At 44.5% G+C, this 24,792-nt stretch overlaps 1 protein-coding gene across 2 annotated transcripts in view; it reads right to left on the minus strand.

The window, feature by feature from the left end:
- Nucleotides 1–19,163, minus strand: part of CSGALNACT2 (chondroitin sulfate N-acetylgalactosaminyltransferase 2) — a 34,343-nt gene extending 15,180 nt beyond the window's left edge. Inside the window, exons 1-3 of one of the 2 annotated variants that reach the window (XM_076338376.1) lie at nucleotides 19,125–19,147; nucleotides 7,940–7,974; nucleotides 369–1,620 (exon numbers count right to left, since the gene is read on the minus strand). In XM_076338376.1, coding sequence (XP_076194491.1) covers nucleotides 369–1,032 — 664 coding nt within the window. In that variant the 5' untranslated portion in view covers nucleotides 1,033–1,620; nucleotides 7,940–7,974; nucleotides 19,125–19,147. Of the gene's footprint in view, nucleotides 1–368; nucleotides 1,621–7,939; nucleotides 7,975–19,124 lie in introns of both variants that reach the window. The other variant, XM_076338375.1, reaches the window with a different exon arrangement.
- Nucleotides 19,164–24,792: the final 5,629 nt, after the last annotated feature.

Consider the following 24,792-nt stretch of genomic DNA (forward strand, 5'->3'; position numbering starts at 1 on the left):
TGAATCGATTTCTCCCTCCCACTGCCACCAGTTTCACTGGAAGGCTTTCAGTTATTTAGTACCATAAGCAGTTGTGTCACACTGACTTCAGCTAAAATCAGTTACGAATGCCTCAGTATTTTCAGCAGTTACAACTTCCCTGTACGCTTCTTGTGGTGAGCCCTTCTTCCGAAATGGGCTTCTTGCTCCCTACACAAAACACAGCATAATGAAGCAGTAATATCCTCATCATTAGAAATAAAGGTTCTTACTGCGCAATTACTGTTCGAGACTATATTCAAGTAGGTAAAACCCCTAAAAATACAAACAGCATTAAACGTCTGCCGGGACATTCTGTTAACTGGCTGGAAAGCATGTAATAAACATACCTTCTATGAAATCATTTTCACCATACAGCTGCCTCTCTCCTACTCCATCATCTTCATCTTGTCCATCTTCTTCATCTGGATTATTGATAACTTCTAGGCCAGCCTCAATAACTTCCACCAACTCGTCTCGTTTATCCTTTCTAACGGGTTTCTCTTCTGGATGCCGAGTGAGCCCCATCTCCAACTGGAATACTTTCATGGACGTAAAGCTTTCAAAAGGAACGACGCCATATTCACTAGCCAGTTTGGCCCCCACGCTCACCTCAGCTTTGTCAATCTGGGAATGAAGAAACTCTAGGAGATCATTGGATGCTTGTTCTTTGGTGCCCTGGTAGCTCATACCATTGACCTTGGGGCTCTTTTTTTCCTGTAGGGATTTCAATTTATCACTCATTTCCTGAAGCTCTTGCTTTAACTGGGCAATCTGACGTTTCAGACTGGTAGCTCGGTTTTGATAATGCTCTTCTTGTTCCTGCAAGAGAGCTTGATAGTATTCTTTACCCATGTTTTCGCCTACGACACCAGGTAGAGATCCATTACCATCTGTTTGGGGAGCACACTCGAGCAAATACATGAGCAAGACTAAACTGAACAGTAAAGCAAGGCCCACTAATAGCCAACGAGTCCTGGCTTGAATTACTAAGCCTCTTCTGGGCATTCTCATATTATTTCTGTTTCCAATCCCGAAAGATGACTTATCTGCTCATGCCCTCCAGGGAACATCACCCCAGAGTTCAAATCTTAGAAAGAGAGAGAAAGCATGACGTAAGAGTTACGACAAGTTTTGATAAAGTAGCTGATGAGCAGTTTTCAACCTTTGCCTTAATCAGGTGTCATTGCAGAGACATAAATCTGAAGTTCCTATGTCATCCATAACCATCAACTGTAAGTTTGGTTGACGCCATACAATTTGTTCAGGATTTCCTACCCCAGACAAAAAACCCTGCAGAGGGGGAGGAAGATGGAAGACACCACCAAGGAGTCATATTTCCATTTCCTAATTCAACCCTAGTTGGAGAGTTTTAGCCTATTTGAAGTTCAGTGAGGAACGTCTGCAAAAGTCATTTTATAAGCCTTGAATCGACAGCAATTTCTTTCCCCCCACGACGTGTAAGTGAGAGCAGTCTACAGTTTAGTAACAGCAATTTTCATAGGCTAGTCTGGCTTTTCCTCTGGCACTTGAGTATTTTATTCCACTTCCCCCTCCTTTCCTCGGAATCTGCGGTTTGAGTCAGCAAAATGAAGACAGAACCTAAAATTAAAAGAAAGGTGCATATTAGAACTACAAAGCAGCCAGTCATTTGGAAAACACATGAACAAAGTCCTAACACACGGATGCAAAGGATCGCTGGGGGAAGGGGTGGGAAGAGGAGAAAGAGAAAACAACATTTCTTTCCATTGTTACCCATCAGTGATTCCCTTTGACATAGGGTCTGGAAAATAGCAATATGGACAGTCTAATGAAATACATTTTTTCACATAGCTAGCTAAAGCAGTAAGGGTTCTTCTAGTCTCATCAAGTTTTATTTCTTTTAACTCCCCCATTCCTTCTTGGGTTTTTTTTGTTTTGTTTTCCTCTGTGGGAGGGAAAAAACCACCAACAAAACCCATGCCTTTCCTACTCCTCTAAACTAAAAAAAATGCCAAGAACTATTTTGAAGCAGCAGCAGCTTGCATTTCCATTTGCTTTTACTTTAAGTAAATATCTTTTAGGGAATAATTATTCACTCATGAATAAAGTATTGCAGATTTAAATATCAAAGTTCACAGAAACAGCGCTTCAGGATAGGCCAAATTCAGCAGAAATTCAAATTCAAACCCCAATTCCTGATTGATGAAAGGGAGCCTCAGACTATTCATTCACTAACATTTCCACCCTTTGACTTGGGTGGGCCAGCGTGAAGAGGTGTTGACCGTTTCCACGGGTCACCCGCTTACACGGCTGACCAAACCAGCTCAGAGGAAAACACCAGGGAAAAAAAAAAAGCCACAGTTAGGCAAGAGGGGGATACCAAAAATCCTACTCAGCAACAATAGTCAGCAAAACCGTTTATCAGTCCCTTCAATGACAGCATAAAGAGCTAAGCAGTAAGCTCAAGGCATGTTAGTCTACTTTCTAACATCAATAAAATACTTTCGTTTACAACTTGCTTGTAGAAAATAAGTGAAGCTCATTAAAATTTATCCAGGGATCTATTAGCTCTACATCCGTTTCGACTGTGTTGTGTAATTATTGTTCGGGGGAAGTTCTGGGACTTGAGTAACTTCAGTTTATTTTCAGTACGCTTACAAGAGTAGAAAAAGAGCGCCCGCTCCAATACTCCTTATATATGGGTTGGACAGATCATTATCTAACACCGCCAGCAGCCACACACCCCGTCCTCCTCTGTCCTTGCGAATAAGTCACCGTGCCACGATGCACTCCATGTGTTTACAACAAACACCTTGCAACGCTTCTCCCCAGTTGTGTCCTTGCAACATTCCTCCCTTCCCATTCGGCTTTCAGCATCGGGATACTGCTTTAGTGAGAACCAGGTACCACGTATCAGCGGTATCAGCATATTCAGCATCCTCATTTGCAAGAAAGCTCCAGTGACAAGGCCTGAAAGATTAAGTAATTTCTCCGTACCACCAACACCAATGCCTGCGATAGCTGATCCTAAGTTTGCACGCGTGTCATGCACACCAAGTTTTGCAAGAGCTGCACACCTTGGAGCTGTCGAGTTGAAGTCTACAGGACTGCTCGAAGCAGTTATTAGTGTTTCTAGCGCTGAAGTCCCTGCCTATGACCCTGTTCGCGAACAAATTAGATCCATTATGTACAAATTCTTAATACAGCAGCTTAAAGACAATAGTTAACTGAAACTGAAGCCTTCTGAACTCATGTAAAGCTACTGGACACTTTGGTACAAAATAAGTAGAGGACATCCTTTTAAGTCCAAATAAGACAGAAGTTAGTCACTCCTCACTGCACAAACGCAACATTATATAAATGCAAGTTAAATGCCTATAAAGAGTGATCAACACCAGATGTATCCTCAGACTATTGACCAGGGTCCAGATGTGGTGAATCAAGGGAGACAGAAGAAAAAACAATCTACAGGATAAAACCAGTTCACAGAAATTATGTAGTATCATCCCAAGCTTTCTTTAGTACAAAGTTGCCTATATGTTTTTTCACATTTCTGCCCGAATTCTTGTTCTGTGAGACCGCAGGAGGTGAAGCCACGATCAATAACAAAGAACCGTATGTTCCTTTAAACCTAGATAAATGCTAGACTGTACTAAAGCCACTCCATGCAGAAGCTGGCACGTCTTCGGTCAGTCGAGGCATACTGAAGAATGATCAAACTACCCGACTTGCATAAAATATCGACAAATCCACCTATTTTTCACTGCACAGCCTTATTACTGCTGTCAAGAACAGCAGCATCCTTGCATCGCTGTATACACAAACACAGCTACCGTACCACTACAGAAATCAGCTTTTCATGTTACGAAGAGATGCTTTTGGTACTGGGGACAGGGTAGAGAAACAAGGCTGAGTCTTACAGCTCAGCGGGACACGAAGAAGAGAGCTTTGTGTTTTTCCTTTACCTTTCTCCTCACTTTTACAGGCTAATTAAAGAAAATGAAAGCATGTACTAGAAAGCAGGAGCTAATATTTACAGTTAAGACTGTCTTAAGAGATTCTGTGGGCTACCGTGGCACAGTTTGGTAACGGGCAGTGCAGGCAGCTGCAAACCACGGCCAGATGTGGTTCATCACTGAACCTCTAACTTAAAGCCACCTGAGTCTCACAACCTCCTGCCACCATGGGCTTTAAACAACCAGTAACTGTTGTTAAGCGATAAATAGACACCCCTGAAGCTGGGACATGAGCCTAGCAGGCCTTTATTCAATTCTTACCCTACCAATAAATTGCCCTGCGTTCAACTTTGGTGAGTCACTAAGTTTCTTTAGGTCTCGTTCATGCCTTAGAAGCAAGTGACAACAGGTTTCCTGATGCGGTGTCAAGAGGACACAACGTACGGGGAGATTAAGATTCCCTCAGACAATGGCAGGGGGCAACGAAAGAACAACTCTGCTCTTAATAACTTTAACTGTGGCCAAATGTACATCATTGCGGTAAGCATGGATTAAGAAAGTCAGCACGCCTCCACAGGGACTCGCCGCTTGCACTGCATCACCAACGCGAGAACAAAAGATGATGAATAACTGCAGATTTCGGAGCCTTCCTACCGGCACTTTACCTGTTTACACTAGAGGGCTGTTTTGTGGAGCGCTGCCTTAAGGGGTGCTTAGGGAAGAGAAACAATAAGCCCTTTCTGAAGCAGTGGAAACTCCACGTGGTGGGCTGTAGAGAGCTCCCTGGTTCTTTTCCTTCTGGGCTCTAATTATTCTCTTATTAGTTGAAACCCTTTTCTAGTGAGCTAGTGACAATCTTATTAACAAGACAGCCTTTTCGCACAGAGATAGGCCTTGCCTATTTATCTTTGACACTTTCCGTGTGACACCATAAAGAACAGGCGTTTTTCCCTCTACAGCTTCCCTGCGTCCCTTAAAGGCAAGGAATGCTTGTGCAACGTTATTTTAAACAATATTAAAATTTTAAATTGCACACGGAGAGCTGAAGGCGTAAGTTAGTTTGCTAAAGCAGTGGGGACTGAGCCAATTTGGACATCTCTTCCCCCCCCCCAGTATTACTTCTGCTGAGAAGAGTCATCATAAAGGAGTCAGACACAGATTTCATCTTGCGTCCTTCAAGGAGTGAGCGAAGCCAGTAAGAATCTCAATTCTCATCCCATCAGAAAAGGCGGGTTTACGAGCCCTCTATTTCACTCTCCTCTCTTTTCAGAAAAGCACTAGTTTTGCACATTTACAACCCCAATTTGATATGAATTAGGTCTGGCACAGCACTACTTTAGGAATTCTAGTTAACTACTCCCAGGCTGTAGAAGATGATTACAAGAGAAAGCAGGCTGTGAAACCCCAGAATTCGCAAAAGCACACGGGATCCCAAGAATCACAATAGAAAAAGGAATTCAGTGTCACAGGGTACGTTCTGAAGTTTATAAAAAAGAACAAGATTACCTGGAAATAAGTAATTACGCATAAGTCCCTGGGATCGGCGTTTCGGTGTTTAAAGATTAAGTTCAAAATCTTTAAATTGCACATGCTGATGATATTTCACTTTATTTCAATTCTTCGAAACAAGCCTATTTGCAATACTCCCTATGATCTCCAAAGAACGAGACATCTGAGGCTCATACAATGCTTATAAGTTTTCCAGAAGCAACTGGTTGTTATTCTTTCTGCATTTCCAGGGCCTTATGTATATTCAACTATGGAAACGTTTCTGTTCCTTACAAAAGAGCTCATTGATTCTCTAAGCACAAGGGAACAGACCAGCATGCTAATTGAAAATGCTTTTAAAAGTGTTTTTATTGTATTAGCGTTCTGTTTTGGTTCCTTGTTGCAAAGGATGAGTATGTCTTTCTAAAGAGGGGAAACATTCACACTTAAAGCAGTGACCTAATTCAGTATGCACTTGGCTTCGTGCCAGACTGTACGGACATTCCTCATTTTAGCATGTTCTGCTTTAGACATGTCCTTTTCGTTCAGCATGCCCTAGATGGTCATAGTTTAGCTGCTTAGGAAAATCCAGCTGATTTTCATAGCTATTTTATTGTTCATAATTTCACCCAGATGCCACAGATATTCACCGTCTTAAACCCCCTCCACACACACATACTTCTCTCCCTGGCAAGTTATACAATGAAAACGTTAAGGTCCAATATGATCCCTTGAATATTCCTTCTTATTCTGAAGAAGAGTGTCACTGAACACAGAATTGCTTGTGAACGTTAGAGAAACACGGCGTACGCAGTTATTTTCTCCCTTGCTGAAACCAACACAAAGCACGCTGGCCGTCTTTGCTGTAGCGGACAATCTTTGCACAAACCCTAGAGCGAGAAAGCTCAAACCATACCTTACGTACGCAGAAACACATCATCTCTGCTTAGGACAGTCTGCTGAGGTATGGCCTCAGAAAAGACACAAAGAAATTTGTTCAGGGCTTTATTACAGAGTTCTAGTCAAACGAGTACCGAAGTCAGATTTTTCAGCTGTTGGGAAGGTTAATGGAAAGGGAAAAGCAAAGAAGAGAAAAAATATCCAAGAGAAGAGTTAGGGGCCATAGTTCTCACTTTCCACAGAAAACTGATCTTTAGTCTAGTATCCCACCCTCGCTGGACTGGCTGTAAATAACATGTTTTTATCACAATTCCACCATCTGATTTGCTTTCAGCTACAGCTCTGCCTGCCAAGCACACATGCACGCACACACACACACGCACTGCTGGACGGGAGAGAAGTTGAAGGCCACTATCAATTTATGGAAAGAAGATCTACATTCAAGAAAACCAGCAGGAAAGTGAAAATAGTCACAAAATATTTTAGACCTTACCAGTTTAATAATAAATCCTGAAGAATTTGAAAGCTGTGCTTATACACATTGCAACCACTGCCCACGGCAAATCAATCACATCAGGCACAAGCAGCAGCTTATTTTCAACTTTGTGAAAGTTTAGAGCATAATACACTGCTCCAGTTCATCACAACACGCAAGTTGAGTTTGTAAGCAGAGAACCTCAGCTTTGCTACTCACTGACAGTCACTCCGTCTGACTGACACCAAAGTGAGTTTTTCTTCCAGCTACCTCTTATGTTTTTCATCAAAATTTCCTCATGTCCTCCGCTGTACCTTCCCAGCATTCCCATCGTATGGCATACTACCTTGGCATGCTCACGTGGGCAACACTGTACAGGACCAAACCTGTAAGAGCACACACCAGCACTCTTCAACAGGAGAGAGCAGTTTCTGCAGAAAGTTATTTTTCCAGACACTGCAGATCTAAACCAGAAGTCCAAGAGTTTAAAAAAAAAAACAAACCGAGACATCTGCCTTGGGAGACTAGGTGACAGAATCAGCTCTCCATCAGATCTAACTCAACCCCAAAATCTGTGATCCTTAATTCTTATAAGCTTATCAGCTCCACTTGGTTGATCAACATGAAGAATGGTTGCATTCGGCTCGCGTCCATCAGTCACGCGGCAGGGTCCAAGCAGCGTCAGATACGCAGTCGTCGGTGTTACTGCAGCCAGCCTCACCTGGCTGCTCATCAGCTAACAACCCAGGATCATGTCGAGCCATCGGTTTAGCACCGCTCCTATTCACTCACGGGTTTGGGGGTTTTTGTCTCCCTCTGCTTTCTTTGTTATAAACTCCCACTGGTAAACACTGCCAAAGCCAGTCCCACGGAGGGGCGGGAGGACGACGATGACTGCGCACTGATCACTGAGCATCTTACTTCATTTTTAATTAATGACATGGAAAAAACCTCACCGCACAGTCAGCACGAGAACTACTGTATACATTACGAACAGCCCGTGATGAATTGTAACATGCTCGAGCATATCCGCAACAGGTAACTTCAGACATTTGTTTAGTTCCTAAATGGGAAGGAAAAAAATTCATGCCTTTGGCACAAGGATCATAGTAGTACTTACAGTACACCAGGAACAAGTAGTTCAGGCATGGGAACCTGTAGGAAAAAGTTACTTCAGTGCTGGGTGATAACAATCACAGGACTTATTACTCAGAAAATAATACTCCCTATGCAAATGGCTTATTTTACTAAAGCAACATCATGTTTTTGGCAGCAGAAATGCTGTGCTCCAAAATAAAATTAAGACTAGCCCTCCACAAGTTTCCACTGTCACTTTAGAGACCCCAGTACACGGGGAAGATATATGGGGTTTATCATCTCCCCTGTTTCATGCAATAGATCAACTTAGTCTCAACACTAGAGAGGGACTTTATCGATAAGAAATTCTGCCTTTTCCCAGGATCTGATCCTGTTTATTATTTGCATCTCTTCAGGAGATGCAACTGAAGCAGCACACTTTATACTAATCTTCTTTAAGAAGAATAGAAGAAAAGAGTAGGGTCTCATTTTAATAGCGGAGTTCAATCATCGTAAGATCGAGTCTACCTAGGCTTAGCCTATGAAGAACAATCAAGCAGGTCTTGCTCTTTACAGCCTTCCCAAACCCTCTCTTGCAATTTCTCCCTCAGTTTCAACGAGTTCACTGGCATGTGCTTTTACGATAGCAACACAGACCATCAGGGCTGTGCGAAGGACCCATCCTGCCCCTGCACCACATACCCCTTCCTCACCCCGCATACGTGACCAAAAGATAAATCAGCATGCCTAAGCCGACTGATAGGAAATACATATATATAATGGGTTTTACTGTCTCCGTCCTCAGAGAAAGCAAGCAGAAGGTGATATCCAACAACCCAGAACTGGTGGTATTTCTGCCACAACAGTCCCTGGAAAAAGCAGTCATGCCGTCATCCTCAAACAAAGGAAACATTAACTGTACTGAAACGGTTTAAATGCAATTCTTACATAATCTACTGTGAAATAACAAGGCAAAAAATGGCTTTTTGCTAAAGCAGTTTTATCTCCCATAAGTTAGAGAAGCAAGCAAGTTATCATGTGTCCCGGCATTTGTTGCTCCTACACAAAACCAAATCCATTACATAGTTAAGTGGACAAATGAAAGAACAATGTTATTCACATTATTTACTTTACACCTAATCCAAAGTAAGCAATGAGCTTATGAATAGGAGCCCTGCTTCGGCTTCAGTGAAGCCGGAGCAAGCCTGTTTGTCTGGAAACTGCTGAATTGAAATTGGAACTTGAAACCCAACCAGCTACACCTTAACTACGCTGGTCAGCATTATCCCATTTCAGATAAGGCCAGCAAATAAAAGTCAACTCATAGTCGCTGTACTGTTTTTATGGAGAGAGACATCTGCTTGGCAAGAAAGACGCTGGGTAAAATGGCCTAGGTAAAGACTAGCTGAAGGAGTTTCACTTGTTTGCTTGCTTGTTTTAAAATTATTAGTGAATAGCTCTCCTGCAAGACTCACTACCTTCAGCTTCCATAAGATAAGTAACTTCTCTATTTTACCCACCTTTTACCTGTAGTTTATACTATTTAGCTTGTGGGTTTTTGCATTGCTGTAGGCACTATTCCTCTTTTTAAATTTGGCAAAAACCCCACAAACTCCAAACGCAGAGAAGCGAGTCTTCTTCCCCTTATTGTAAGGGAATTAAAGCAAGAGCTTTATATTCGTATTACACGACCACACTTACTTTGCCGATCCTACTGGTTGCTTAAGTTCAACCTAGAAATGGGAACAAGAAGCTACCTTAGTACAATTATCAGGGAAGCGCTTTCTCCTGGTGTTCCTAACACCTCGTAAGCAATGTCATTTCTTACATGAGCACTAGGCAAGAATCTGACCTACTTTTACCACCTGCTTTGCAATACCCTTATTAACAACACACTCTCTGAGACTGTCTAAATTACACGGGCAACCGTAACGTGGCAGCGAGGTGCGTGCCCGGTCCAGGGCACGCCACCCGAGCGACCGTATCCAACTGATGGCAGTACTCAGGTCTGTTCACCGAAGGCTGGCAGGACCTCGAAACAGCGCATGTAACGCCGCGCGCTCAGTCAAGGGCAAAAGGCCAGCTGCATTACTGTGGAGGATAGCTCAAGCAAAACTAAATCACAGCTCTTACAGCAACTTCAGCTTATCTTCAAGGATGCATAGTAGTCTCTATTAGAGTACGTGCGGCGAAATCTTTATACTCCTTGCAGTATGATCGAGCAACAGCTGCAGCAAGAAGCAGAAATAAAACTTATGATGCCCAGTAGTCTTCAAAAAGATAATGCCGTAGGAGGTTTGGGGGGTTTTTGCACAGGAAAACAGCATTTTGGAAGGACAGAGAAAACAGTTACACTTAAAGCGCATCCCCTTACAGTGAATGAGGAAAGGTAAAATACTCTTTAGACACCCTAAGTGTCTAAACATCTTAAAAGGCCCCAGCTAAATATTTCCCCCCTACAAGATAAACATGCCCCAGCAAATGCAATAGAACAGTAAAAGGTAACTAGCGATCCTAGCTCGGGTGCATAGCATTTGCACAGCATACTTAACATTTTCACTGATGCCATTTTCTATTCATTAAAAAACCAAGCACTGAGAATTACTAAAATTGTCCATTGTGGGCACGGTAGCAGGCAAAAACCGAAGAGCTGAGAATGATGTGGCTTTCTTGGAATTGCTTCACCCAAGTACCACATCTAACTGCGTTTGCAGAGTCAAGTCGTCTTCCATTTTCTCACATCTCTCTAATTATCACCTACTTCTCTATGTACGGAGATCGAGGCAACGTAGTTACTGTACCCTGAGCATAGTGAAAATATGTATGTCAATATATGTGAACTCTTGCGCTACTTTTAAAGGATAGTCGTCATCCAAGTTCACACACAGAGCCAGCGGAAGATTTCCCACTGTGGGAGGTAAGGAGAGAGGTCATGCACCCAGTTTCCTTACGCTTGTAAAGCAAATCTGAGAATGCTGCAGAGCAAATGAGATCCCCTTGGAGGCTTTCAAAGGTACCTAACAGGTGGTTATCACATACAGATTTCTCTTTTTGCCCTATAAAAAGAAGAGATGGAAAAGGACAGGAAGAACACCCTGGCTAAGAACTAACAGTTGCACAGCTAATTAGCCAGTATTTTAAAAAACAGTTAGAGATTTAATCCAGTGGAGGAGTTAAATTTTTTTTTTTTTTTTCATTTTCTGTAATTTTTCTACAGTAAGAGCTATACTGTTTTCAAGGACGTAAAAATCCAGGTTATGATGAAGCTGTAGCAGTTGAAGTGAAAATAGCGAGAAGTTAAATTCTCAAGTGCCCCCAACTTTCTTAAAAAGACTTTCAGACTTCTATTAATATCTGCCTTAAAAGCAGAACAGTATAAAGGCAACTGATTTAAGTTTCATAAAAAAAGTTTCATTGGACAACTGTGCACCAAGTACTACCAGCAATGTTTTCATTAAAGTTATGATTGATTGCCAAATTTTGTGGGGGGTACCCTGGACCAAGTAGTATTTGCATAAAAATCTCTTTGTTGCAAGTTTGAAGAGCAATAAAACTCCCGAAGTGACCACTGGAAGACATTTCTGTGCATTTTGTCCAACTGGTAGTTTGGTTTGAGAGTTTTAAAATATCTAAAACCAGTTTAAAATACAATTTGATACGGAAATCCTGAGAAAAGCGGTGCCTTGAAAATCAATCACCCTGCAGTTTTTCTTAAATGAACCGAATCAGCTAGCTTAAGTTCACACGTGGTATTCAAAACTGGGCTCGCTTTGATATTCCTCAGTCCGTGAATCTAAGATGGAAGGAGGTACACAACCTACAAATATTTTTAGAATGGCTAGAAATCAGCGTAGTAGTTTAGGTTCTGCTTTCAGCACAACAAATCAGCCATGAATATGTCACCAGAAGTGAAAGCTGGATGCCAAATGATTGAGAAACATCTGGTGTGTTCCAGAGGCACAGCTAGCTGCACTTATGTCATCTGTAATTTTTCAATTTGACATTATAACTAAGCATTAACTTACTCTTAAAGGACTAGGAATACCCGGCTTCACTGAAAGCAGAGAAGCCAGCAGCGTGTCAGAACTATCTATCTTGATATTTGGGTTGGTTTTGGGTTTTTTTTGGTTTTTTTTTTTGTTTTTTTTTTTGTTTTTTTGTTTTTTAAAGTTGCCTTGCATTGAAGACAACACCGGTACGAAAAATAGAAAAACCAAACACTCAACACTTCACATTACCCTGCTCCACCTCTCTTTGCTTTGTTTTTGAAGTCCCTGAAGTCAGTCTTTGGACCACTTGGACCATCTTTCCTCCTCTTCAGAAAGAGATGATCGTGATTTGGAGAGGAGAGAAGCCAGGAGTTTCTGTAAACCTCTGTTGAGTTTTTGCAGGTTCCTTGTGCCACTCTTCCGTTGTGCTTATATTCCACAATTTTTTTTTTTGCTAGTTTTGCTTCACAACAGGGAAATACAGATTGCTACCACAGACACTCATTACCACAGACGCTGTTGCAAACTCTTTATTCAAGGTGCCACATCTGACACATGAGCCTACTGGCAGCAACTTCTGCCACCCTATTTTAACACTGGTTTAAAATTTGGTTACTTTCTCCTCCTGCCTCTTCAGACAGCCGACTTGAATCCTTATCACACTTCCACCTCTCCATCTAGCGAGGTAAAACTCTAATAGAAGCTCAGGACCTTACACAACTAAGGAGCAACTCTGAAGGGTTAAATGCGAAAAATTCAAAGTCACTGGATTATGTCTGAAATCTGAAAAAAGAAAAAACAGCCCAACTTAAAGAAACAGGGCTTAGTAGCACTTAATAGCAGAATCTAATACAGCATTTTGGATGTTAAAACGCAGTCCCGTTGCAAGCATGGCGTGCTGGGGCAGAGTTTGCCCTGTACAGACACCTTACTGGAGCACTGCTTCCAGACCGTGCTGGGAAGAAGCAGGCACACCAGCCTCTGTCCAGCCTGCACCAACCGCCACCGATACTCAATCTCCTCTTTGCAAATCGTACGTCTCTTCTTCAGGAGGCTTCTACCCGTATCAGAAGCTCCCGGATCACACGAAAGATGGACTAAACTATCACTCAGCAGTCTTAATTTCCACTCTACTAGAGCGCTAGGAAGACATGCAAGCCATCTGCTGCCCTCGGGGCTGCGAGTAGTATCAGCAGTGCTGACAAGCGTCTTACCATTTTTGACACCGCTGCTTGGGGAAACCTTTAAGAGACAGCAGAAGTGCTACCACAAGTCATCTGAAAGCTATCACCCAAAACACTCTTCCGGGGCAGATTTTATTTCATAGAAACTAATGACTTAGCGCTCCATATAATTCCAGAGACCCTAAACTGTCTACAAGACTAGCATTTTGTATTTTCAGAGCGTGCTTCAAAACATGAGCTTGCTTACCTCATTTCCTCTGCTTTAATGCCTCTCCACTGCTTTAATGCAGCGGTGTTCCCAGCGAGCTTCAGCTGCTGCCTGCGCATCGCTGCCCAACACCTGCCCTTGCGACAGCAAGAAAAGCTCAGCCCAGAAGAATTGTTCAAGTATTATTTCCACCGTTTCTACAGAGAAGATGCACATATGCTAACACCAGACACGCATGCTGGAGTAGCAGAAAATCTGCCTTGGTTAGCTACCTTGCTACAATTAACTATCGCATGTTAAACGTCACAGGATATACCCACAAATCAAGCTTCCAACATGTACAAACAGAATTATGTGCAGCACCTCTGTACAACAGCACCTCAGCCATCGGCTTTAAACTCGCACAGCTTCCTGCAACTAGACACCTGCAAGCCAGAAACTGTCCTTCCATGTCTTTCTCTTGCAACCGGCATCTGAAAAATTAGTGGGGCCCTTTTCCTTACAAGATTATCTGGGACTAGTCACCTTGATTTCCAAATCCTAGTATGTTAGTTCAAAACTAGCCTAGCTTCGTACACAACTTTTTGGAGAACTCAGGCGTCCTACAAATTCGGTCTTTTATGAAAGCGCTGATCTACCTTCTTGACAAAAAGCACGATCAACAGTGCAGACACATTAACCTCTTTTTGTGGTTGATGTTCATTTGTCAAAGTTAAATACGAGAAACAGATATCTATATAGGGATAAAAAAAAAACCTAGGCTGTTCAGCAGTTTTACTTAGAAATACAATACCTGCACGTATTCAATATTTCCAAGTCTACCTTTAACTCCTAGCTGTTCTGCATTGTATTATTTTACCTTTGAACACACAAGAACCAGCCTTGGGTTACGTTCAGCTCGATGAGAGGACTGTTGCCGGTGACAGCCACTAAGTACGTGGCAGGACCCATCTCCAGAGGATTTGTTAGCCATGAAAGGCTTACTTCTGTTCTACAACTGGAATATCGATTTCCTTTAACAGAAATTCCCTGCAGCATGCCAGAGAAGAGTAATTAGTTCCCTTAGTTTTTGGGAGAACAAGTGCCAAAAGCGTCTGCCCGCCCAACCCTCTCCCAGCGTCAGTCCAGCCATCCCTATGCCGCCGAGATGACATTTTTTTCTTCAGTCGCCTCTTGTGTACTTGCACTCGGAGTCCCACAGGTAAACGTTCTTACCCCTCCGTCTAGAAGTGACAACTCAGGTCATTTCTGGCCATAGTAGAGAAGCTGATGGGAGGACTTTTGACACCAGAAGGACACGTATGCTGGCCGTCGGGTGCTGATCCAGGCTTTCCAGACAGCTGCCCTAAGTGACATCCCTACCAGAAAGCCCAGTACCACAAAGGAGATAGTTCCTCTTCCACAAGCTGCTTCACCGGTGAAACAGCACCGTTTAGTACGGGGGAGGAAGAAAGGGCAAGAAAAACAGCGAGACAGACCTGCCCTTTACCACCCACCCACTCCACCAGTGAAAGACGTCTTTAATACGGAGGAGGAAGAAGGTGAAAGATAAACACAGGCAGACCTGCCCTTTCTGTCACCCACCAACAGCTGCCAACACCATGATGCATTTGCCAACAGACGCACCCATTGAGGAGACGTGCTCACCCTCCGCTGCAGGCCGGGGACGCCGGCAGGATCCAGACCAAGAACTTCCCAGGACCAAGAACTTCCCAGGACCACGGTAAGGGCTAAAGGAAGGGAACAGACCCAAGAGCATAGTGCTGGAAGGCAACTGTACTGCAGGCAGACGCTAATGAGTAAACAGGCCAATCGCTCTACTTATTTCTGATTACAGTTGGAGATGATTAAGAATGGCAGGAAATGGTTAGATTAAAAAAAAACAGTACGTGCGAGATTTCCTCACACGATAGCTTCCTCGCCTCAAGTCGTATTTGGAGGCTCTGAACTTCGCTTTGAAACACTGACGCTCCATCGATGCTCTTTCCAACGCTCACATCTGCACTCGCAGCACCTGCAATGGCTTGCCAGCGTTATCAACTCGCTAAAAAGAGTTTGAGAGCATTTGGTTTGTGAATGGGAAAAGCCTTCAAAAACAGGTGAGGTAAAGCAGAGGCGATTCCAAGATATTCTTCCCACCATACTCCACTCTGAAATAATCGTGTAACAAGTGTCTCCTGCCAGCCTTACCGCACACGGAAGGGCAGCAGTATAGTGCCAGCACCAAAAGAGCACAAGCTTCTCACAGGTATTTTAGTGTGCCGTATTTTCATGTGCAGCAGAATCTTCCAGGATTAGGAAAAAAGCTCATTTTCCTTTTCCCTTGAACCTCTGATCTTTAGTGACTACATATAGCTTGCAGTGATTATCTAGTTACTCTTACTTTTAAAAACAAAGTTTCTCAGCTAGCAGTGACCATCAGTCACCAATTTAGATTAGGCACACAACAAGGTATAAGATACCCAAGAACTATTCAGCTGTCTAACCCGCCTGTCTACATTTTTAGGTATACGCAAGATACCCACAGCCTTACTCTAAAAATTTTTAAACAGGCTTAGATGAAAGCAGCAGCTGGATGCACCTAAAAAAGGCCTCAGACAGTATCTTGTTCCACTCCTTTTGCGCCAGAAGACACTCAAGACAAGGAGGGCTGCAACTTGCAGAACTGTTCCTGCCTCAGAAACATGTTTTTTTGGTTTTGTTTTGTTTTTTTTTTTCCAAAAGAGCTTCATAAAAAAGCAATTAAGAGTATTAAAGCCATTGTACACTTTCAGATTTTTCTAATAAACTGAATAATATTAATGGATGTGCTGGGTTTTTCTAATCATCATTCAGAATGAAACTGTTCTGGCAGACAGTGAGCAGTGCCCTTCTGCAAATTCTTCTTACAAGCTGCGGCTATAACTCAGAAGTAAAACTGTATTCCCATTTCCTTAAAAAACCATTCTGTTTCTTTATGAACATCTTGTGAGTTATGATCTCATTTTCCCATTTCCAGCACTAAGCTTGCAAGAACACAATTAGTTGCATAGATAAAGCACAGTATTTTTTTTCTTTTTTACAAAAGCTGTTATACTCCTGAAACATTCTTTCCCTTGTGCCCTTCGAGAACTCTTTTTTAAAGACGACTTTTTTTAAATGAAAGTCTTGTGCTTGAAATCCCTGCCTATTTGCTGTTTTATTTTTCCAGAAGCAAGATTATTATGGTCTCTTCCCATACTTTTATTCTGCAGGGCTGATCCTCTGAAGAGGGTAGAAGACAGATGAGCTAACTGAAAGCCAAGCACATTAGCAGTTCCAGTGCCACCCAAATCCTTATCCAAAGCCTGAGTTTATTCCCACCTCCATGATTCTGCTTCAGCATTATTTGAAGAGAAAATACTGCAAGTCACGAAGCTTACTTCATAATGACAGACTGTTTCAGAGTTAAGAAAAATATTGTGCAACTTGTTTTCTGCAATAAAAAAAGCCTGGCCTCGTATTTCTCACAGCCTCCCTCCCCCAAGTTTAGTTTTTCTCTCTTTTAAAAGTTCAGGTCATTCTGGTGATCCTTTTCAGAAAGAGGTCCACAGAACACTTCTGGCAAGCGGGAAAGTAGCAGACTGTGGTGCAGGGGTAGAAATCGTTGTGCCAGATATGCTTGTGGGTTTTCTTGGCAACAGACCACAGCTACTTATCATTTAACTATGCCCTCAGATGATGTTTCTCACTGACTTGGGAAGACCCATATCCCGGGGCTGGAACTTAAAAGCAAAGAATTTCAATTCAAGAATAACTTGGTGCAACTTCTACCGTGATGCAGCAGCCTTAGTGATAGGTTTGGGGTTTTCTGTTTCTTTTGCCCCCCCCCCTTCTTCCCCCTTTAAGCCTGAGGAAGAGACTGAAACAGTCTCATGGGATCAGGAAGGGAAAGAACTATTCACAGTCAACTGATCTTAATCACACTGAAGTTTTCATGGGTTTCCTCCAGGAACAGCCAAGCTAAACAATTTCTATTTGTGTCGTACAGCCCTGTCCTTCAAAATCGCTGTTCTTCCTTCCATTCTCAGCTTACCGATGGTTTAGGACAGTGGCGCTGGAGCAACACTCAGTGTGGCTCTCCCGATACTTACGGTTAAGGACTTACCGGCGCGAGTCCCCCATAAAAGCCTCAGGGCATAACTGAGGCCCACAGCTAACACCCCGTCCGCAAAACACATCTGCCTCCACTGACAGCTACTGGGAATACTTCTGAGCCGCCGTCTTTGACAGTGTTTGGGGACTCACTACCTAGCTAATAAATAAAGGGAAGCCAGAAGTTTCCTTCAAACACACTGAAGCAGGATAGGAACTTCCAGCTAGCGCAAGCTGGAAAAGAAGAAACCGTCTTATTCACGGGCCCCGGCACTTACAGTCTCCAAGACCAACTTAAAAAAAAAAAAAAAAAGAAAAAAGAATTTTTATTATTTGGCCTTAGCTTGAGGGATATTCACGCTGTGTTCAGACAGCCTCACTCTCTTTTGCAGCTCTTCCGAGTTACCCATCAGAGCAATAGAATACGCTTAGTCCTTATCCATCACCTACAAGCTTAGCAGAAGAGAGCAGTGTCTCAATTTCCACCTGACAGAGGGACTTGAAGAGGAAAAAGCCACAAACAAACAAACTACAAAACCACGGAATAAAGTAAATGTTAATTAAGCAGATCTGGATCATACTTCACTGAAAACACATAGTATCAAGTTTATACTCGGCTTCAAAAACTGTCTTTTCCAAACTGCAACCCCCCCTGTTTCTGCTTTAGTGTTCCTCCTATATATGAGCTACTTTCAAGATTAATAGACTGATAACAATGATACCATTTTATTTTTGACGTTCAGTAGCAAAACGTTCCAACTTTCACCGTTTACAAGAGCACAGAATTTACTGAGCAAGAACCCGGCTGACAAAAAGCAGGAGATGTAAACCAGAGTTAAACAAGTCTAAATATCCCACTGAAAATAATTAAGCGCCCTCTTATCGTCACGTCCTCTACTCCGGAGGGGTTGGTTGGGGGGGGGGGGGGGGACGGGACGTTGGTGGAAGGAACTGGAGTTTCTAGCGGTTTTAACCCCCCCCCCCAACCAGCCCACGCACGGAGACAGGGAGATGGCGTTCTGACCTCCCAGCTTTGCGCTATCACCAGCTACGCCCGGTCCCGAGGAGACGGGGGAGATGGGCAACGACCCCTGCTTTCTCCGGAGATGTTAAACCTCACTGCATCTCCAACGCTCTCTCCAGACACGTGCACCTCCAAAACCGCACTCGCCGGCATATTTAAGGCTAGTTAAGATAATGGAAACGCAACCGCGAGGAGGAAGAGAGATGAATTTTATTGTTGAGATAGCGCTGAGATAAAAACCGAATTAGGTTTGCAAGGCCCCCGCCGCGAGGGCGATTAGCAGCAGCCCAGGTTAGAGCTCCCTTCTCCTTGTCCCCAGGCACCGCCGCCACCCGCGGAGCGGAGCGGGCACCACACCGGCCGGCCCGCCGGCGCACCCCGCCTCCCCTCCGCCCGGCTGCGGGCGGTCAGCTCGGGCTGGCCTCGGCCCCGCCACACCGCTCAGCGCGGCCCGACCCGCTTCCCGGCCGGGAGACGGGGACGGACCCGCCGCGACGCCGCTACCCGCCGGGCGGCTCCCGGGGAGCCTTCCACCGGCGGCGAGGGAGGCGGCCGCGGGCCGGCCCCCTCGGCGGGCCGAGGCCGGCGGGCGGGCGAGGGAACGAGGAGCCGGGCGAGGAGCGCGGCGAGCCGGGGAGGGGAGCGCGGGCGGGAGGCGCCGAGCGGGGGGAGCGGGAGGCGGCGGAGGGGCGCGGGGCGACCGTACTCACCGCGCGGGCCCCGCCGCGGAGCCGCGGCCCCACTTCCTGCGCGCTAGGAAATGAGCGGGCGGGGCGCCTCCGCCGCGGCCCTTAAAGGGGACGGCGCCGGCCGCCCCCGACCGCCTCCGGGGCGGGACCGGGCGGCGGCGGCCGCGCTGAGGGGGCGCTCCCCCACTCTCCGGCGGCGGCCGTCCCCCCCGGGCTGCCCGCGGAGGGGAAGCGGGGAGGGGAGGGGGCCCGGCGGGGCCGTTGCGGAGCGGCCGTTAGGGCGGCGGCAGGGAGGGGCCGGCGGGGCCCCGCGGCCTCCCGCCCGCCCAGCGCCCCGGGGTGCCTTCGCCCCGCACCCCGTCCTCCACACATCCTGAGGTGAAAGGCACGCTGGGCTCCTGTGCGCCCTGGAAAGGCGAGAAGCGCGTGGCTGAGAGCTAATGTTCGGAGTGCAGTAAAACACCCCCATAGGTGACGGGCAATAAGCACCGCGCAGCTCTACCTGCTCGTCCCGGCAGGTTCGTTCACCGCTGCAGCGCCCTGGGCCACGCGTAACGTGCAGAGGCCAGGGCCGCTCTCCTTGGGTGAAGAAGGGCCCATCTGACCCCAGGCCCAGGAGCGAGCGCTGCCTGCCTTGCAGGAGGCCTCTCCGCCGGCGTTGACCCGCAGCGTGCTCAGCATCCCGGTGGTGATGGGATGACCGGGATGCCGCTGCACGTAACGCGCCGGGAAGCAGCCGCCCTGCTGAAGGCCGTGCTTGCTCTGCGGTGCTTTGGACCCGTCGCCCTCCGTCCTGTACAACTGTTCGGTCTGGATAGGTGTTTGTCACGCTGTGGCGCAGCGTGCTTGTGCTCTTCGCTGGGTACAACCATGGCACTACCTAAGTACGGACGGCAGACGCTGCTGTGCCAGCCGTGGCGACCAACGGCTAGCAGGGGTCCAGCAGCAGCAGGGTGGTGCCGATTTTTCAAATGTTAACGAAACCGTAGAATTGTGATGTAGCCTTTATGCCGGAGACGCAGGGTCTACAACGAGCAGAATTTACTGATAATTATTTTCTACTTGCCCAAACATTTATTTACAGTTCTGTATTTCCAGAAGAACATTTCCTTATATTTTTTTTTTAATTTTTCTGCAGGGCTTGACTTGAAAGGAAGCCAGGCTCAGGATCTCGTGCGCTTTTCAGCCGTCTGCATGAAGGGTGGCCTACAACGGCTTAAAAGGGTAAGGCCAAGAACAGCTCAGGAAGCAGGTGAGGCAGTAATGTTCTTTCATAACTATATATAAAATGTTTCTGGCCCCGCTCATCAAAAACGGAGTCATACGCACTCAAAAGCAAGTAAAGGCTTATTCTGTAAAGACCTGCACCCCCCCGCGTGACATCACTCTGCTGCTTTGCCTCTCGCTGCTCACCTGCCTGACAGGCACTAAGTGCTTTCCAGAGCGGAGCCCGCGATGGCCTCGGCAGCAGAGGCCGCCTCCTCCATCACGTTGTTGCTCTGTCGAGGTCTGCACCCCGCTTAGCACAGGGCAGCCCTTCGTCTTCAGGCAGACGGAAACCTGTTCGTTCATGAATAGCTACACCGCGCAGCCTGGGAGGGGGCTGGGTCTCCAAGGACCTGGTCTGTTCAGGCTAGATTTCAAGCCCGCGGACAACAAAGGTCTTTCCAGGGAATACCTTAAATAAACGGTGATTTTAAATAGACAGGGTTTTTCCATGTGGACCGGGAGCCCTCTTAACTACTCTTCGCTGTCAGGCTCCGCTTCACTGCTCTGGTCCATTAACAGGGAAGGCACACTTGGCTGGTGTGACCAGCCGTCCGTGCGGGCACTTTCCTGTCCTTTGAAGCTTGTCATACGAGGCTGGATCGTCGAAGTTAGGTATCCGTCAAAAATATATTTCAAGAGGCTTATGGAGAAGAAGAGTTATCAGCAGGTTTTAGATTTTCACGTATGCGCTCCTGAAACTAGGTAAACGTGGGTTCATTCTTTTTTTTTAAACAGTATGTAAATGTACTGCTATTTTAAACCTGCCCTCATGCGAAGTTTCAGCGTATTACAGATGACTGTTGAGTACCCCTCGGCTCCTGCTTGTCTTCTGTGTTGTGGTGAGCGGGTAGGAGTTTACTAGACACCCGTGTTATTTTACTGATACTGGAGGCTTCAGTGTTCCGTAGACATAATATTATTTGGAAGTGCAAGAAGATAACAGAATGGAAATAACTGAAATTACTGATCTCATTAACTAACGCCACAACGTAGCTCTCAAACGAACTCCGACAACCCTGCATCACCCACTGGTTGGTCTACAGAGAGCAACCAGACTCTGAATATTGTCCTTCAGGCTTCCCAAGTACCGCTTTTCCGCACAAGAGCTAATTGCCACTACGTGGGGAGATCTCTACGGTGCCTTACAGGAGATTGGACACAGAATACTTTTTCTTCTTTTTTAAGTGCCAGTTTCCTCTATTTACCAGAGTTCCTTCACTTCCAGAAAGATTATTTTATTTTTTTTCAGATTGAGAGAAGGAAAGAAGAACGGGTTTCTTAAACTCTAGTAATAAGAACTTGGGTATTCGTAGTCATCTCTGTATAAGAGGTCTACCACGACAGGAAAAACGATGTTTTTGCAGTGATGTGTATAACTTCCTGACTCTTCTATCAGAATGAGCTACTCCAAGATTAGACATTCCTTCATTACTCAGAGCTGTATTTATGCTGACAGATGTTGTAGTTCCTATTTGGTGTTAGTCTTACAGGCCTACAGAGGAATTCCCGGTTGGTTTGTGAATAAAGGAGGCAATAAAACATTTAGCAAATGTCTCTGTTTTAAGACACAATTCATTTCAGCCTGGGGATTCTCCTCAGAGGGGTAGCTGCAGACCTCCTAGCATCTGAAAGCAGTAAGTGTATATATATAGGTGACGCTACTTTGAATTTTATGAAAATATTATGATAGGATGATTATTTTAGAGACATAGAGACAGACTTTAAAAATGTTTTGCTAAACTTCAGTAAACGCTGTTCTTAAATTGGTACAGTTAGGGGAAAGGAAGTGGCTGGCAATAGCTGATTCGAAAAAGAGTAGTTTTCCAGAACAGCATTAGCTCCAGCCTCTAGTGGTTTTTGGGTTTTTTCTTTTTTTTTCTTGCCCCCTTTTTTTTTTTTAAGCATATGTGTGGGCTGGAGGGGAAGAAACAATAGAAAAAAAGGGAGAGGAGCTGATCTGAGAACACGATGCCGAAGTGAAGGAGTAATGTAAATGAGACCAAAGGAGAAAAGGAAAAAAAAAAGCAATCCTTCAACAGTGGATATTTTTGTTCTCTTATCCTCTCGAGCCGAGATGAAATGTGTATGTGGAATAAGAAGAATGGTCTGTTATTTTGCCTGAAAATTCAGAACTTTAATTGCCAAACAATAGTCATTAGTTTGCCTTGACACAGGGCTTTTTGTCAAATACCACAGCTCAGCCTTCCTGATGGCACAATTCCAACGCGATCCCATGTGAAGCCGCTTTCTTTATCCTTAATTGTTGCAAATTATTTATAACAGATATCGAACCACGCAGCCGAAAGTATAAGGAATTTTTAATAGCCTGAAATAAACCATCCTACAGTATTTTAATCATCTTGATTTCTAGTTTCTTCCCTTAAAATCCTCATTTTGAGCTTTTATTCTATATTCCATAACCCCTTGTCAGCGGTCCTGTCCAAATACATCTTGTTGCTACGGGCTATGAAATAAGGGGTCGTAGAAGTGCTGCGCTACAGTAGAATTAACTTATGTCTGGCTTGGGGAATGCTAACCTCGACCTCAGGCTCCGCTGACGACGCTGCAGCGTGAGCATCGGCCAGGTCACCGAAAGGCTCACCTGGGGCTCGCTTTGCGCGTACCTCCCAAAGCAAAAAGGACACCACTACTGTCTTATCGTTACCGTGGGGCATCTACGATGAGTATTAAGGGTGCTTGGAAGGTCTGGATATTTTATTTCACTGCTTTAGGGGCTGAAATAATCTCTTGACTTACGATAGGTTTAGTGTAAACTTACTTTGTACCAGCACCCCAGAGCAACTCTACGGTGCAGTAATCTCCCTGTATTTATTGTTACTGTTCCCTTTATTTTGCATTGTAGCGACGTTTTGGTTTTGGCAATGCTTAAACTTTTGGCCTCTACGTCTTTGAATGTTGAAGGACTGCATTTATTTATGTAGTGGTTTGGTATCAAATAAATACTAATTCTTTGGTATTACAAGGTACTAAATTTTGAACCCAGAAGCATATAATTTATATAATGTTTGGGAAATGAACTGCTATAGATTGTTTTTTCCTGCTGTTTTGGGATCACAGTTGCTAAATTACTTCCTTTCAGAAATTCCCATTAGAAAACAGTCTGTACAGACTGTATCAACCATGGTGTGAACCGACATTAAATTTATACAGTCCTTTCATACATTAAAGCAGACTCAGTAATTTTTATACTCATTCATGAAAACAGAAGACATTCCTTATTGGAAAAGATGATCAATACAATCACAGCTGTAAGTGAATGTAAATAAGATTTAATATTATCTACTATCTGAAAAAGCTTTCTTCTGGTAACAAAAATGCTTATTATAATCCACTTGGTTTTTCTTTGAATAGTGGTAATTTAGTTTAACTTTATCAATGGAATTGGCATCTGGAAAAGCGTATGGAAGGGGACACATCGGAATTGTTCGGATACAATCTCTTAAACTAACTTTTTCTTTTTTGAAATCAATATATAGTCGCTGTTAGCAAGAAGTGTTTGCTGAGCTCTTCGATGGTAGCAAATGGATCCCAGAAACGTTACCGTACAAGAAGTACGGGCGTCACTTTGGTTTGTGCCGCAGAGGAACGGGAATGCAGACGGGGAATTGCGGGGAGCTGCGTCCAGTGCCCGGGCTCTGCTCCCCGGGCAGAGGGAGCTCCCTGGGAGCAGCAGGCGATATTCTGCGGCGGTAGCTGATGATTTTTCCTGGCCACATGGCCTTATTTTTTCTGGCAGGCACAAGGGGTCGTACGCCCGGGGCTCCACCGCTCGCTTGCAACCGCACCAGGCTATCACACCAGACTCACCAGTAACAACACGTATGGAAAGTAGCCCATGTACGTAGGGCTGGAATTCTATATTGGTTTATTTCTGACTATTCCAAGACACCTTTACTATATAGCTTCTGTCTAATGACACCAGTAAGGGCTTTAGGCATTTTTCTAAAAAGAGAAGACAATTTTGTCACAAATACATTGACTATAAAGCAGCTCTGAAACAAAGTCCAAGCAGCTGTATTCTGTAGCTAGAATGGAAAACAAATTAGGAGAACTTTGACTAGAGGACTCAATATTATGCAAAACATACCAAAAATGACACATTCCTTTTTTTCCCTTCTCCAGTATTGCAGAACAGTAACCTGTTAAAACTATAAAGTAATATATTTAAGATAATCCTATTAAATGACTTTTTAAACTGTAGATTTCACTGTCTAGGATGCAGAAAGAGAAACGAGTTAGATCATTCTATATATGAGATCTAAGCCAGACAATCTTCCACGAGCACTCCTTGTCTGAGAAGATAACAGTATAAATTATCAAGGTCTTTTGGTTGGTTATCTGGTTGGGTTCCTTTTTGTACTTGAAAACCTCACGCACCAAAGCTCAAGTTATTCAGATA

Source organism: Aptenodytes patagonicus, chromosome 5 (assembly GCF_965638725.1).
Source record: "Aptenodytes patagonicus chromosome 5, bAptPat1.pri.cur, whole genome shotgun sequence".
NCBI lineage: Eukaryota > Metazoa > Chordata > Aves > Sphenisciformes > Spheniscidae > Aptenodytes > Aptenodytes patagonicus.